We start from the raw sequence: 16,971 nt of genomic DNA, 5'->3' as shown, positions 1-16,971 counted from the left end.
ACAAATTATTTTTTGACTTCCTTTCCTTAGAGTTGCAGGAGAATATCTGGCAAGGTGCATTTAATATTTGGAAAAAAGATATGACCAGTAACCTACTTTAGGAAGAAAATAAGCATAACCCGGCATCAGGTAGGCATCATAAGGTTGAACTGTCCTATCTAAAAAAATATGCAATATACTTTATTACAGAAGTTACTTTAATGCTTAACATTTATGTCTTTAGTTACACACCCCTTCCATTTTAATCTGTTAATAGGGTAGGACATCTAAAGAGAGTTTTAGGAATGACGTCTGTTGGATGAGGTCAGATTTTTGCTAGCAAAATGACTTAAAACTGAGTATACCTCTCCAGAAATGAACACAAGCTGAAGTATTCTGAAGCCAGTGATATTGTCACTGACCATTTGCTGCTTTTTATGTATGTGTGAGCTCATCAAATCCTATATGATTGAACTGATCATTGTTAAGAGACAACATGAGCAGTGATTTGGCTATTACTCATTGTTGCATCTTTGGGTACAAACTTTTCTTTCCAATGGAATAGGTTAATTTCTGCTGAAAGAGACAGTAACTGGAGATAGAAAAAACACGCATGTCATTTTTGGTGGCTGTGCTGTTTTGTTCTTCAGTCACTTGTGCCAAAATCACCCTTCATGAAGATGGTTTCTAGTCAATCTTCTATACAAGCTCTACATCACTTGATGACTGAATATGGCTTCATGAAATCTCGTGTTTCCTGCAGCCTGACAGGTTCTTCTCATTTGCCTTATGGTCCCTGCCTGGTTCGAGAGACTGGTCCGCCTCTGCTTTGAGATTTTGTAGACCCATGTAACTGAGGACCTGTCAGATGACATAGAGTAACATTAGTAGGCAGTCTAGGTTTGATAATAACTCTCAAGTTTATAGCTAAGGGCTTTTTTGCTCCAGTTATGAATTGGACTTTCTTAAGGTATGAAAGCAGTGAACTAGTTTTGCAGAAGAGCCCACTAATTAAAAAGAACCAAGATGTCTGATTTACTCACTTCAGTGTTAACATTAGTTACACCTTTCTTTATTTTTTTGAGATGGAGTCTCGCTCTGTGGCCCAGGCTGGAGTGCAGTGGCACTGTCTCAGCTCACTGCAAGCTCTGCCTCCTGGGTTCACACCATTCTCCTGCCTCATCCTCCCAAGTTGCTGGGACTACAGGTGTCCACCACCACACCTGGCTAAGTTTTTGTATTTTTAGTAGAGATGGGGTTTCACTGTGTTAGGATCATCTCGATCTGCTGACCTCGTGATCTGCCCGCCTCAGCCACCCAAAGTGCTGGGATTACAGGTGTGAGCCACCACACCCGGCCAGTTATACCTGACTTTCAATGTAGCTGAAATGATAGTTCAAATGCAGATCTGAAAGCAGAATCTGACGAAAGCATTCAAAGACTCTACCAGACAGTGCTACCGGGAACTGAGCTGGGAAATCACTTGGACTACAAAGATGGTTTGAGGCAGACTAGTTTTTTACTGTAGTTGCTGATTAATCTTATTAACAGGAAACATCTCAACTGTTCATTACTTATAAATTTACCTTAAGCATATATAAGAATGACCCTGATGGTGGTAAGACTGTCACAGGAAGAATTAAGACATCCTGCAGCCTGGGCAACATAGTGAGACCCTGTCTGTACAAAAAATAAATTAGCTGGGCATGGTGGCACTGCTTATAGCCCCTTGTGGTAGGCTTAGGTGGGAGGATCCCTTGAGCCCAGGAGTTCAAGGCTACAGTGAGCCATGATCGTGCCACTGCATTCTGGCCCGATCAACAGAGTGAGACTGTCCCAAAAAAAAAATCCCTCAATTTTCTCCCATCACTTCTTTGTTAGTATATCTACAGAGTATAGTTTAAAGATAAAAAGAGTTAATGGGATAGAATCAGACTTAGCATATCCTGATGGTTTAGAATTTCTTTTCTTACCTTGGCCTAACAGATTAACTAATCAAAGCAGTTTAATCCATAGGAATATGACTTTTGCTTACATAACAAAAGCCATGCCATGTTCTCAAAGAATATTTTGAACGTTATAATAAGGACTAATTTGGGTTAAACTTTTTAGATTAAAAAACAAAGCAGTGCCGGGCGCGGTGGCTCACGCCTGTAATCCCAGCACTTTGGGAGGCCGAGGCGGGTGGATCACAAGGTCAGGAGATCGAGACCACGGTGAAACCCCGTCTCTACTAAAAATACAAAAAATTAGCCGGGCGCAGTTGTGGGCGCCTGTAGTCCCAGCTACTCGGGAGGCTGAGGCAGGAGAATGGCGTGAACCCGGGAGGCGGAGCTTGCAGTGAGCCGAGATCGCGCCACTGCACTCCAGCCTGGGCCACAGAGCGAGACTCCGTCTCAAAAAAAAAAAAAACAAAAAAACAAAGCAGTTTACGAAAGTAGTGAGAAGTTAATTTACATGGTGTGAAGAAAACAAGAATTGAAACTTTTTGGCTCTGAGCAATAGAACCCTCCTAGCTTTTTATTATACCTCATGTTCCAAAATGAATTTTAGGTGATTTACGAAGATGTGAGAAAACAATAAATCCAAGAAAATCTGAAAGAAGGGGAAACAGATGTAGGAAAAAAGACAAAGGCTGGGTCTTAACCACACAGTAGTAAATAAGGGCCGTGGCTCCACCTGTACCTGCAGATCCCCTGCCAGGTCTGGCCTGATGTGGATACTCAACTGCACACGAGCGACGATACTGTGTATCCAGCTAAAAGAGAAAAAGAGGAGACACTTCTTAGGATGCAGCTTCTCACAAAGGATAATATTTATCAGGTTCACAGGAAAACCTTGAAATCAACAGTGTAAAAGGCATAGACTACCAACCTGAGGGAAAAGTCAGCTGAGTGCACTGTGTTGAATTTCAAGTAGAAAATCCCAAGCCAGATGCCCACAAAGCCATTTATCGTAAAAATTGCATATTCTTCAATGTTATTACTATGCCGTTAAGAAAATCAGCATTTATAAATAATCCGTATGGTTTAATATTTCAGTTAGCTTCTAAGGGAGTTTGTCTGATTTCTTTTTGTTGGCTGCTGCATATATTTTAAATGAATGCCTTCATTTAAAACAGAACCAGCCTTTTCAGCAACATTGAAATACTTATGACTTTACCACCATACTGAAATTTAACTTTACATTTACTTTTTAGCGTTATGAAATGCAGACATTTCAGAGTTACCTCAAGGAATTAAAAATTGTAGAGATATGACTAAAATATTAAAATACAAATATCAGATAAAGCTATATATGACATCCTGCTGGGGCTTATGGATTAAAAACATCCCCCAGTAGTTCCCTTGAGAGAGCACTGAAATCAAGAGATTTCAGGAAGTTTTTTTCTGGTGAAGCCCCTGTATTTTTGAGATCAAGGGTCAGCAAACTTATTTTTTGTAAAGGGCCAGATAGTTATTATATTAGGCTTTGTGGACCATAGGGTGGTTGTTGCAACTACTCAGCCTTGCTGTTATGGTATGAAGGCAGCTATAGACAGCACATAAACACATGAGCTTGCCGGGCGCGGTGGCTCAAGCCTGTAATCCCAGCACTTTGGGAGGCTGAGACGGGCGGATCACAAGGTCAGGAGATCGAGACCATCCTGGCTAACACGGTGAAACCCCGTCTCTACTAAAAAATACAAAAAACTAGCCGGGTGAGGTGGCGGGCGCCTGTGGTCCCAGCTACTCCGGAGGCTGAGGCAGGAGAATGGCGTAAACCCGGGAGGCGGAGCTTGCAGTGAGCTGAGATCCGGCCACTGCACTCCAGCCTGGGCGACAGAGCCAGACTCAGTCTCAAAAAAAAAAAAAAAAAAAACACATGAGCTTGGTGGCACTGTTCCAATAAAAGTTTATTTACAAAACAAGGTGGTAGGCCGAGTGAGTAGCCCAGGAACTGTAGTTTACTGGCCCCTATTCTAGATGAAAACAGCAAGGAGCGAAGTGCTAGTCTGTAGTGCCAGGCCCAGGACTCACAGCTAGCATTCCTTTTTTTTGGAGACAGAGTCTTCTCGGTCTGTTGCCCAGGCTGGAGTGCAATGGCGCAATCTCGGCTCACTGCAACCTCCGCCTCCCCGGCTTAGCCTCCTGAGTAGCTGGGATTATAGGTGTGCACCACCATGCCTGGCTAATTTTCTTGTATTTTTAATAGAAATGGGTTTCACCACGTTAGCCAGGCTGGTCTCAAACTCCCGACTTCAGGTGATCTGCCCACCTCACCCTCCCAAAATGCTGGGATTACAGGTGTGAGCCACTGTGCCTGTCTCACAGCTAGCATTCTTAATAAACTGAGCAACTATCTCCTTTTTTATGACAGCAAATGGGGAGAGAAATGGTAAGTAATTTTTACTTTGTTTTTTGTTATAAACCTAAAGAGAAGACTGAAATGTTTTCATCTGCTCGGTTTTATTCCTAAAGCAATAAAAAATTAAACATTTTTAGCCATGTGCAGAGGTGCACACCTGTAATCCCAGCTACTTGGGAGGCTGAGGTGGGAGGATCACTTGAGCCCAGGAGTTTGAGGCTGCTGATTGCACCACTACACTCCAGCCTAGGTGATGTAGTGAGACACTTGTCTCTTAAAAAAATGAAATGTTTGGCTGAGAATGGAGTGGTGGCTCACACCTGTAATCCCAGCACTTTGGGAGGCCAAGGTAGGGGGATCACTTGAGGTCAGAAGTTGAAGACCAGCCTGGGCAACTTGGAGAAACACTGTCTACTAAAAAAATACAAAAAATAGTTGGGTGTGGTGGCAGATGCCTGTAGTCCCAGTTACTCAGGAGGCTGAGGCAGGAGAGTCGACTGAACCCAGGAGGTAGAGGCTGCAGTGAGCTGAGACTGCACCACAGCACTCTAGCCTGGGCGACAGTGGGAGACTTCGTCTCAAGAAAAAAAAAGTTTGAGAGAATCTAGCTGTGTAATACAATCATTAAGTACTACTTAATAAATGTCCTATATCAGATTATGAGAAGGCAAATTCAGTAGTTCTCAAACTTTCTGGGGTTCACACTGAACCCCAAGAATCAGAAATGCTCATGTTTCCTTTTTGTTCTTGTTTTTGGTGAGTTTCTCCCTAAGTCAACCTTATGGGGTCTACTAGGTTGAACAGTGTTCCCTCAAAATTTATGCCCACCTGGAACTTGTGAATGTGACCAAGTTTGGAAATAGGGTCTTCACAGATGAATCAAGGTAAAGTCACACTAGATTAGGGTGGGCCCTAAATTCAGCAGCTAGTATCTTTATAAGAAGAGGGAACCCTGGACACAGACACACAGGGAGGAAAGCCATGTAAAGACAGAGGCAGGCTGGGTGTGTGGCTCATGCCTGTAGTCCCAGCACTTGGGGAGGCTGAGGTGGGAGGATCACTTGAGCCTCAGGGTTTGAGACCAGTCTGGCCAACATAGTAACACCCTATCTCTACAAAATAAAAGATTCAGCAGGGCGTAGTGGCATGCGCCTGTAGTCGCAGCTGCTCAGGAGGCTGAGGTGAGATGATCACTTAAGCCCAGGCTGTTGAGGCTGCAGTGAGCTGTGCTCTGCACTCCAGCCTGGGCAACAGAGTGAGACCCTGTCTTAAAAAAAAAAAAAAAAAGGCCAGGTGCAGTGGCTCACGCCCGTAATCACAGCACTTTGGGAGGCTGAGGTGGGCAGATCACTTGAGGTCAGGAGTTCAAGACCAGCCTGGCCAAGATGGCGATACCCCGTCTCTACTAAAAATACAAAAATTAGCTGGGCGTGGTGTTGGGCATCTGTAGTCCCAGCTACTGGGGAGGCTGAGGCAGGAGGATTGCTTGAACCCAGTAGGCAGGGGTTGCAGTGAGCTGAGATCGCGCCATCGCACTCCACCCTAGGTGACGGAGCGAGACTCTGTCTCAAAAAAAAAAAACAGAAATTGGGAGTGATGCAGCTGCAAGCCAAGGAACACCAGGGATCACAGGTGGTCACCAGAATCCAGGAAGAGACAAAAAGATTCTTCCCTAGACCCTGCAAAGGGAGCATAGCTCTGCTGACACCTTGATTTTTGAACTTTTCGTCTCTGGAACTGTGAGGAAAAAATTTCTGCTGTTTTAAGGCACCTAGTTGTTGGTCATTTCTTAAGTCCTAAGAAACGAATACAGAGGTCTTGGTATTGATTATCCTTACCACTCTTCTCATAGAAGAAAAATTTTGTAGTGCTTTAGCCTGCTGTGGTTCAGGGGTCATGAGTTGGGACAAGTGTGCTGTAAACACCACCATCCCAAAAACTTCCAGGATGTGGGGTCCCTGGTTACTTCCCCAGGCTCTCCAAGCGCTCTTGCCACAAAGCAGATTATGTGGGGTCGAGCTCCCAGCCTACAAATGGGGAAGGTCAGTGCATGACCCCATTGCTGATAAGACTAGTAAATGCACAATAAATGGTAGGTAGTATCAGCATTTAAAACACCAGTAGAAAGAAAAAGTCCTAAACTGGGTGCAGTGGTGTGCACTTGTAGTCCCAGCTACTTGGGAGGCTAAGGCAGGATTGCTTGAGTGCAGGAGTTCCAAGTCTAGTCTGGCCAACATGGCAAGAGCCTGCTTCTGAAAAAAATTTTTTATTAAAAGTCCCAACCCACTCATCCATCAGGATTCATCATAATCTGAGACCACTTTTGATGTAATTCCAGAAGAAAAGGGTTACACAATGAAGTTATGCTTATCTGATATGCACTGGGATTTAATATTCTTGCTTGTGGTCAGACATATCTAAGTGTTAAATTGCTTAGAATTTGTGATTTCTGTATAAGACATTAAAGAATAGGCATCAGGGACTAGTGAGAATTTGAACAAAATGTATTTATAACACTGTTTTTATTGTTGGAAACTCAACTTTTATTCTGAGTTAAGCCTCTAGATAAAGTCTTAAGTCTGCCAAACTAGTATTCCCCCACGTTTTCTTTCCCCAACTATCAAGACCATTCTAGGAAGTATGTCACTCTACCAAAAATGATTGAGTTGTGTTGGGCCTGGAGAAAAAGTCGGGCAAAAGGAGCCTTTCTTGTGGCTGCTGATAGTTAGGTTCATCCACCACCGCACTTTGAGCTCGAGTAGAGTCGCCATGGGGTTTCTGCAGAGGAGACAGAAGTTACAGAAACAGTGAAAACTATCCGTAGTGTGGTATGTAGTTAAAAACCCTATTGACCATGGCAGATATGATAAGTGCAGGCCAAACAGCTCCAATTCCATGTCATAAATTATCACACTGTTTGTACTTTTGACAAAACACAATATAAATCAAGATCCAGGGCACAGATCCTGCAGAATTACTGCCCATGAGGTTGTATGGTAAGTACATGGAGAGGCAATAAGAAAGAAACATACCGTCTGTCTTTGTGGCCCCACAGTGCTCACATGTTCCACTTCAGCTGTGCCAATAGGTGGTAGCAGGTTATTTCGACTCAGGGGCATTGGTGAGGGAGAGGAGAGCGAGTCGGCTGCCACTGGGCTGCAGATACCACCAACAAACACCAAGGTATGAAACCATGAAGTTATAACAATACCAGCAAATTGATTAGAAATCAGATAAATGAAGCAGATGAGTTTAATGTGCACAGAAAGCTTTAGGCTGCCTATGTTTTTAAGTAGAGATCTCAGGATTTTTGGAAAATTAGTTTTTAAAATAGTGTTTTCTGATTTTGTTTTGAAGCTCTATACTCTGGGTATACAACAGAAGCTGACCTTTTCTCTCCCACAGAACTGGAATAAAACATTTGTCCTTATCTGGTATTGCACTTCTCTGCTGATTTAGATTTGTAAATTCCCAGCTGATGATGGAATTCTTGACAGTTCTGGACCTTCTGGTTATCCTTCTCCCTAATAACCATAGTTCTCGGGTAGAGTTCCTAAACCTTCATTCCCTTCAGTAGGATCTGGAGCAGCTTGCAGTATTCCTCATCCTTAAGACAGTAATTGAAACTGAATGATAATTTCATGCCCCAGAAGTAATAAAGCAACTTACTTTTCAACTTTGAAAAAAAGTACTGTAAGAAGGAATGAGAGATTAATCATACATCAAGACTACTCATCCCCAAATGAATGAATTTATAGCTCTGTTGGTATAGATATATCTACATCCACATAATAATGCTTAACTTGGAAGCTGAATTGAAAACACTGCTGTGGCCTTATTATTTCATACCTTTGAGGATATTTTTAGAAACTAATCATCCTAAGACATTTTGTGAATCAACAGCTAAAAGAATTATATGTTTAAAATTGGTTCCTAGGTATTTTTTGCATGATGAGGCTCAGAGTGTGTAGTGAATGAAGGGTGGGAAAGGAGATTAATTTTAGTGTCACTTCCTAGGAAGTGGTAAGGGATATTTTTCCTGGTATGTAAGCAACTTCTTATCTGAGGTTTATAAAGTTTTCATTGTCAATGGAATAAACGGATCCCAATGGTGCAGAAAAACCTTAAAGGGGAATTAACTTATTTTGGAGTGAATTTCACTAAATATGTTCCCACCACGGAAAATGTTTGATTAAATAAATAGGTTCTTTATTCCTTTTGTAACCCCAATATAGTATTCTAGCCAACATTTTATTTTTACAAATAGACATAGAACTCTTTAGCTAGATCAACAGAAAGATTCAGTATCTATTTCATTAAAATTTAACCCCTGCTGGGTGCAGTGGCTCACGCCTGTAATCTCGGCACTTTGGGAGACTGAGGCAGGCAGATTGCTTGAGCTCAGGAGTTTGAAACCAGCTTGGGCAACATGACAAGACCCCTGTCTCTACTAATAACACAATAAATAAACCTGGCATGGTGGCACCACGCGCCTGTGGTCCCGGCTACTTGGCAGGCTGGGGTGGGAGAACCACTTGAGCTCAGAAGTTGAGGCTGCAGTGAGCCATGATCATGCCACTGCACTCCAGCCTGGGCGACAGGAGTGAGACTCTACCTTAAAAAATAAAATAAATTTTAACCCCACTAAAAAATTTTCTATTGGATCTAAACCCATGGGCAATCTGTCATAAGACTACTTAATGATTAGTTTCTAGGCACAGATTTCAGTCTTATGTTTAAATTAACTCTGTATGTAAACTGAATTAGTTTTACCACGGTTTCCAGAAGTTCTGCTTTTGAAACCTACACTCGGGCTCCTCTGAGGATTTCTTCCATAGGTCTTGGTGTTCCAGCACGTGAATGGCTCGTGCTGATCGGATGAAGGGTTCGTGGCGGTGGATTGCGTCTCCTGGTGGACTGCGCTGTGTATGACAGAGATGATGTACTAAACTCCACAGCTCGATTTGGCCAATTTCGAGTTGAAAGGATGGTACTGGACCCAGGCCTCATAAGTAGTTTGTCATCAAGATCTCTAGTAGCCAAATCAGAAACCCACAATGAAGTAAAGATCACTATGTCAGGAAGACAAGACTCACGGGGTAAAAAGCCTTAGACTAGAAACTACATTTAGGGGGAAATAAAGCAAAAATTAAAACCTTTCAATAAGTAACACTAGTTTCCAGATGGTACTCTAGCTAAGGTGTGAGAATCTATTCATTATTTCAATCATAATTTACTAGAATGGACATTTGGGAAAGCAAGTCCGTTATCCACCTGTCATCACAGTCACTTTTAGTCACCAGTGAAGGCAAGCCTGAAGGACACCTACTACAAAATGCTTCCCAAAAATTGCCACAGGCTGATTCTTACTCTGTCTGAGGCATTCTTTTGTGCTGAAAGATTGTCACCAGAAAGACAACTGAAAGACAGATATTGCTGCTTGGGAGCAGTTGTGGCACCAGTGTGGCTCCCACTGTAGAGACTGAAGTGCTGAGCAAGTTGGAGCTGGCAGGGATTTGAGTTTGGGTTCCTTGGAAAGCTGGGAGTGGGCAAAGGGTCTTGTGCTGCCCAGAGCCAGAGCTGTGGGACCACAGTAGCCCCATCTGCATCAATAACTGAACTACAACCCTCTTCTGTAAGTCATCCAATAAATAAAATACCATACCTAAACAGTTCAGTAGCTTAAATACTGGCCTACAGATTCAGGTGTATTTTGTGTTTTTTTTTTTTAAAGCAAGTGACTATTTTAAGACATCTAAGAGTATCTGCACAATTAAATGGAAGAAAAGTGAATAAAGCAGCTAAGCTCTGCCGTTTGCTCCTACAGCTTTCAGCAAGTTCCTCAACCTTTCAGTCCACTTTGGTGTCCTCTAGTGCAAAACATGGCACCGTGCTTGGAGGACTATGAAGGGATGCTCCCCATCAAGGAATAGGGCTAAACCTGGAGACTGTTCTGGTCTTCCTGCCTCTGTAGCAATTCACTTATGCCTTCTTTTTTTTTTTAAACACACCCTAACTGCTTTCTAATTACAAAAGGTTTAGGCTTTAGCTGCCCTATGTTCACCTTTATTTTGTTCTATGAACTTCTGGATTTGATTGTCATCTCTAGCTAGGTGACTTTTAGATCAGTCTCCAGATCCGACCTCTTCCACATTTCCAGTGAGATGGCCCATCACTGAAAACACACCCCAAAAGAAACCCATCTTTTCTAACACAGGCTTCTCTCAAGCTTGAAATCTGAGATAACTTTGATTCCTCTATTTCTATAGAATTTCACTTATTTGACGATATCTCCCAAAATAGCTCATTCCTTTCTCACCCTGTGTGGCTGCACAAGTGCAGACCCTTAGTAGCTCGCGCGTGGATTCCTGCATTGACCCCTTACCTTCAGTTCCTTCCACTCCATCCATTTACACTGCTGTGAAATCGATCTTTCAGATTCCTGATTTAAATATATGTGCTCCCAAACCAAAACTCATACATTGTTGGAAGGAGTGTAAAATGGTACAACTCCTTTGGGAAACCATATGGCAGTTTCCTATGAAACTGAACATATACCTGTCCTAGGACCCTTTCATTTCTAGGTATCAACTCAAGAGAAACGAAACTGTAAAACCACAAAAAAGACCTATACAAGAATATTTAGAGTACCTTTATGCGTAATACCTCTAACCTGGAAATGACCTGTGTTAATTAACAGGAGAGCAGGTAGATAAATCGTGTGTATTCTTACAACAGAATACTCCTCAGCCTCAAGCCTGTAATCCCAGCACTTTGGGAGGCCGAGACGGGCGGATCACGAGGTCAGGAGATCAAGACCATCCTGGCTAACACGGTGAAACCCCGTCTCTACTAAAAAATACAAAAAACTAGCCGGGCGAGGTGGCGGGCGCCTGTAGTCCCAGCTACACGGGAGGCTGAGGCAGGAGAATGGCGTAAACCCGGGAGGCAGAGCTTGCAGTGAGCCGAGATCCGGCCACTGCACTCCAGCCCGGGCGACAGAGCGAGACTCCGTCTCACAAAAAAAAAAAAAAAAAAAAAAGAATACTCCTCAGCAAGGGAGGAGGTCATACATAACATGGATGATCCCAAAACCACGGCACTCAAAACCCTCCACAATCTGGTCCTAACATTCATTATTAGTTCCATAGTCACTTCTTTCCCGCTAACCACACCATGGCCTATTAATTTTAGAAGATTGTCAGCTATCTTTGATCACAAGCATTAAAGTTCTGACCTATCTTCCATTCTTCTATCTCAAAAATGATCTTTCCAAAGTATTTTGTATTTTCTTATCTCCAAACCTTTCCCCATATCATTCCTCCTTCCTAGAATTCCCTTGCTGCTCTCCTTTGCTTATCTGAAGCCCCATCTTTCAAGGACAAGTTCAAAACCTACACTTACACCAGAATGCTTTGGGGCTGTCATAGCACTCATTCTGGACAGCACACACATGGCACTCAGTTACAAAAGTGCCGCATATGGTTAGGGGTCTTTTTACCCATGTATGTCTTCTCTTTCCAGTTATATTATCAGCCCCCTGATGGTGGAGAACATGTCCCTTGGATGTTTTACTCCACAGGAGTTTTTGTGGTTGCTTGGTCGGCACTCAGTACATGCATACTGAAACTGATTTTGCTTTCCCTCTATTTCCCTTTTACACTGTATAGTCTGAAAATGTTGAACTTCTTACAGGAGCTTGTCCATTAGGGAGAGATTTCTTGGCTGTAGAGGCATCCCATGAACCAAAAGACCATTCACATTTGGCTGATGACTGCTTGCTTGACAGAGACTCATCTACATGTTGAAAGAAGACAGTACTCATGATCGGTTGGAGAAGACACCTGTTTGGTTTTCCAACTTTGCCAAAAGTTAATATTTCCAATTTGGTTATACTTTTTCCCCATGCTTTAATTTTTGTAACATCTTGGGGCCCTTAGCTGGGGCCCCAAGTCAACTGTCCATGTGATAGGGTCCCTCCTTTCCTCTCCATTCCTAAATGACAGCAGGTAGGGGAAGCCTGATCAATCTGGATGAAAACAGTAGCCCTCTCATGGGGAGTGAGGACCTTTGTTGTTGTTATTGTTTACATTAAAATATAAGAGAAAACTCAGACAAAATATGGAACAATAATAGAAAATAATAAGGGGAAACTCTAACTTAATCTCTTTCATCATCACATAATCCTGCACTCTGCAAACTAGTCCTTCTCTTTCACTACCTGTGGGGCAGGTCACCCCTCAATGAAAATCTAAATCCTAAAGACTCTGTACTAGGAGGTAAGCTTATCTGTTCTAATTTTAGCAGGATGTAATGTTTCTTTGACTGGCATTGCCCCCCTAGAGCCCTGCTTGTTTTCTCAGGTCATCAGCTCATTGCCTTTTCTGGCAATCTCCGCTGCCACAGAATGTATTTTCCTTCCTCTTTCTCTTCAGAATGTTTGAGTTAACTCTTCTCCTTCCGTAGGTCATCAGTGACCAGAATGTCTAACTATTCAGGGCTTAAGTTACTAAACCACAGCCACAACAGTTCAACATGCAGAAGTGCTTTACTACCACGAAGGGAACATTAATTTACCTGGTTCATCCCTGGTGTGATGACTTACGAGCCCTCCTAATTTTCTCTTCTTCTTTTTTTTTTTTTTTTTTTTGAGACGGAGTCTTGCTTTGTCACCCAGGTTGGAGTGCAGTGGCGTAATCTCGGCTCACTGCTACCTCTGCCTCCCAGGTTCAAGTGATTCTCCTGCCTCAGCCTCCAGAGTAGCTGGCACTACAGGTGCCTGCCACCATGCCCAGCTAATTTTTGTATTTTTAGTATAGATAAGGTTTCACCATATTGGCCAGGCTGGTCTTGAACTCCTGGCCTCAAGTGACCCGCCAACCTTGGCCTAATTTTCTTTTTAAATACCTGTTTTGTAAATCCAGCTGCACAACATCTGGCCAATATACCAACACCTTTCTCTTTTTTTTTTTCCCCCAAAAGTAACACCAGGAAACTGTTGTGTAGGAACTGAGATACATAAATCATTACACAGGGATAAGACCAACCTCATCTGCCTCCTGCAAGAAATACTATCTTTGTGCTTGTTCAGACTCACTTGAAATAGCTTTTCTCTTTGTTTTTGTTTGATGTTTATACCTGGTTTATGAGTACTAAACATCCAAAAGGCAAAAAAGTTAACAGATTTAAATATTAAAAAACAAAAACAGGCTGGGTATGGTGGCTAATCAGGAGGCTGAGGTGGGAAGGTGGCTTGAGCCCAGGAATTTGAGACCAGCCTGGGCAACACAGTGAGACTCCTGTCTCTAAAAAACAAACAGGGACAGGGTGCGGTGGCTCATGCCTTTAATCCCAGCACTTTGGGAGGCTGAGGTAGGCGGATCACATGAGGCCAGGAGTTTGAGTCGGGCCTGGCCAACATGGTGAAACTCTGTCTCTACTAAAAATACAGAAATCAGCCGAGTGTGGTGGTGCACATCTGTAATCCCAGGTACTCAGGAGGCTGAGGCATGAGAACTGCTTGAACCTGGGAGGTGGAGGTTGCAGTGAACCGAGATCACGCCACTGCACTCCAGCCTGGGTGACAGAGCAAGACTCTCTCTCAAAAAACTGGGGGGAAAAAAAAACAAAAAACAAAAAAACAGGGTGGGCCAAGTTGATGGAAAAAGGAAGGAAAAACTCAAAAGGAAGGAGACATTCCAAGGACAATGTCAAGGCTGTGAGAATCTAAGATGAGTCATTTTTATCATAAGGGTATCCTCCACTCTTCCCAAAACAGACTTAGGCTGACCACGTGGTTGATTCTAGGTTGCACAACTTATGGATGCCTCCTCAGAAGAGCTGACTGAGAAGTATTTATCAACTCTAATTTGCTATTAATATTTTAAACTGAAACTGACCAATGCAAAGAGTCACTGGATTATTATGATAAACACATAACTCTACTAAAACATATTGAGTCAGAAATCATACAAGTAAGGCAAACAACTCTGAGCAAATTTCCTCTGGTGAGAGTAGCCCTGTGGTCTCCAACTGATCCCTCCGAGGCTTACCGGATTTGAGGTAATGGACAGCACCTTAGACTGTGGCACTCGTGGTAACACCAAAGGATGTGGTTCACTCAGCACACATGAACTTTCTGAATCGGGTCTGGTAATTGCAACATCACTCTCATCATCTGGGCAAAGGAACAGAATATATTATCCATGGATAATCTTCTGGCCCACAGCAACAGTATTGTGAAAAAAGATCTCTCCTCTCAATTCTCCTGAGAATTCATAATCTCAAACAAGGCTTCACTTACCTTTGCAGCCCAATTTTATACCACCTGCATGGTTCAAAAAACCCCTCCACCCAAGACTAGTTGAAAGTGGTTTCCCAGGCTGATGATGCCTACTGGTACCTGGTGGAAGGAGAAAAAGATCTCTAGGGCACAGTTGTCCCACACACCTTTGGAGCTGACGGAAATGTTTTACAACTGTGCTGTCCAGTGTGGCAGCAGCCACCACCCTCCTGTAGCTATAGAGCATTTAGAATGTGGCTAGGGAGTGAGGAACTGATTAACTTACAGCCAAACGTGGCTGGTGTCTACTCTATTGGACAGCGTAGCTCTAGGGAAACCTTCATTAATCCAGATCTCAATTCCCACAGGTAAAGTTATGAGATTAGAAACCTCCATCCATTTACACTGTTAAGAATCACATCCACGAAGAAACAAGGCATCTTGAAAAAAAGCAAGCAGAAACAACATAATCAGATCAGTAAGGACTTCAGAAATTGGAATTGACAGATGTAGAATGTAAAACAAAAGCAGAAATAGAAAATACGACTAAGAACAAGACACCATAAAAATGACCAAGCAGGCTGGGCATGGTGGCTGACATCTGTAATCCCAGCACTTTGGGAGGCTGAGGCAGATTGCTTGAGGCCAGTAGTTCAAGACCAGCTTGGGCAACATAAGGAGACCCCCATCTCTACAAAAAAAAAATTAAAATTAGCTGGGCATGGTGGCATATGCCCTTGGTCCCAGCTACTTGGGAAGCTGAGGTGGGAGGACAGCTTCAGCCCAAGTGATTGAGGCTGTAGTGAGCTCTGATGGCCCCACTGCGCTCCAGCCTGGGCAACAGAGTGAAACCGTGTTTCAATAAATAAAAATACAAAATATTTTTCTTCATTAATGTAGACTGTAAAACTATCTTGATTAAAAGTTAAAATGATTATAAAAACAAGTTATAAATATATGATTACATTTCACCAGAGTTTTATACACTTTGAGGTTACAGTTCACAGACCGTGTAGCCCTATTGTATATATTGCAAACCTGCATGCAGTTAGGCTTTTCTCCTCACACAACGGTTGGGAAAGTTGCTCTAATAATAGAGACAGGGGCCGGGCGCGGTGGCTCACGCCTGTAATCCCAGCACTTTGGGAGGCTGAGGCGGGTGGATCACAAGGTCAGGAGATCGAGACCACAGTGAAACCCTGTCTCTACTAAGAATACAAAAAATTAGCCGGGCACGGTGGCGGGCGCCTGTAGTCCCAGCTACTCAGGAGGCTGAAGTAGGAGAATGGCGGGAACCCGGGAGGCGGAGCTTGCAGTGAGCCGAGATCGCGCCACTGCACTCCAGCCAGGGGGACAGAGCGAGACTCCGCCTCAAAAAAAAAAAAAAAAAAAAAAAGAGATAGGTTTGTACCAGCACCTGTCAGTTTGTTCTAACAACAATGAACCAACTGGTCTGTAACAAAGCCAAAACTGCAAGTGTTCTCTTCCTATAATTCCAGTTATTATAATAAAAAGTAATGACAATAGCTAACATTTATTGAGCTCTTAAATATTCCAGGAACTACTCTATATACTTTCATGTAACTGGTTTATTTCTTAAACAATCCTATGAAATATATATTAGTATTTATACTCATTTTATAGATAAACTGAGGCTCAAAGAAGTTAAGCAACTAGCCAAGAATCTAAATAAAGTTAGTGTCAGAGCCAGTGGTCAAGCCCAGGTTGTCTGGCAACAAAGTCGGTATCTTTTTTTTTTTTTTTTTTTTGAGACGGAGTCTCGCTCTGTCACCCAGGCTGGAATGTGGTGGCGCAAGCTCTGCTCACTGCAAGCTCCACCTCCCGTGTTCACGCCATTCTCCTGCCTCAGCCTCCCAAGTAGCTTGGACTACAGGTGCCCAATGCCACGCCCGGCTAATTTTTGTATTTTTAGTAGAGACGGGGTTTCACCATGTTAGCCAGGATGGTCTTGATCTCCTGACCTCGTGATCCACCCACTTTGGCCTCCCAAAATGCTGGGATTACAGGCGTGAACCACCGCGCCCGGCCCAAAGTCTGTACTTTCAATCATTATATGACACTGCTTCTCATGGGGATCATGTTGTAGAGCAGGGTTGGCAAACTATAGCCCATGGGTCAAATCGGGCCTACTACTTAAAAAAAAATTATTATGGTAAAATACACATAACTTACCATTTTACCATTTTACACTCATGTTACTTGACAACAGGGATACCTTCTGAGAATGGCATTATTAGATGATTTTGTTGTTGTGTGAATGTCGGAGTGTATTCACACAAACCTAGGTGGTACAGCCTATTACACACCTAAGCTAAATGGTTTAGCCTGCTGCTCCTAGGCAC

At 43.0% G+C, this 16,971-nt stretch overlaps 1 protein-coding gene across 3 annotated transcripts in view; it reads right to left on the bottom strand.

Annotated features, from left to right (window-relative positions):
• Window positions 1-159: 159 nt before the first annotated feature.
• The window catches only part of LOC105466024 (family with sequence similarity 149 member B1), an 83,650-nt gene continuing 66,838 nt past the window's right edge, over window positions 160-16,971 (bottom strand). For all 3 annotated transcript variants that reach the window (XM_071068772.1, XM_071068770.1, XM_071068771.1), the window contains exons 8-14: window positions 14,379-14,503; window positions 12,020-12,123; window positions 9,134-9,358; window positions 7,359-7,482; window positions 6,979-7,104; window positions 2,665-2,737; window positions 160-840 (exon numbers count right to left, since the gene is read on the bottom strand). In XM_071068772.1, coding sequence (XP_070924873.1) covers window positions 767-840; window positions 2,665-2,737; window positions 6,979-7,104; window positions 7,359-7,482; window positions 9,134-9,358; window positions 12,020-12,123; window positions 14,379-14,503 — 851 coding nt within the window. In that variant the 3' untranslated portion in view covers window positions 160-766. The remainder of the gene's footprint in view (window positions 841-2,664; window positions 2,738-6,978; window positions 7,105-7,358; window positions 7,483-9,133; window positions 9,359-12,019; window positions 12,124-14,378; window positions 14,504-16,971) is intronic.

Source organism: Macaca nemestrina, chromosome 9 (genome assembly GCF_043159975.1).
Source record: "Macaca nemestrina isolate mMacNem1 chromosome 9, mMacNem.hap1, whole genome shotgun sequence".
Classification (NCBI taxonomy): Eukaryota; Metazoa; Chordata; class Mammalia; order Primates; family Cercopithecidae; genus Macaca; species Macaca nemestrina.
The sequence above is the reverse complement of the archived record's forward strand: the minus strand, read 5'-3'. Positions and strand labels throughout refer to the sequence as shown.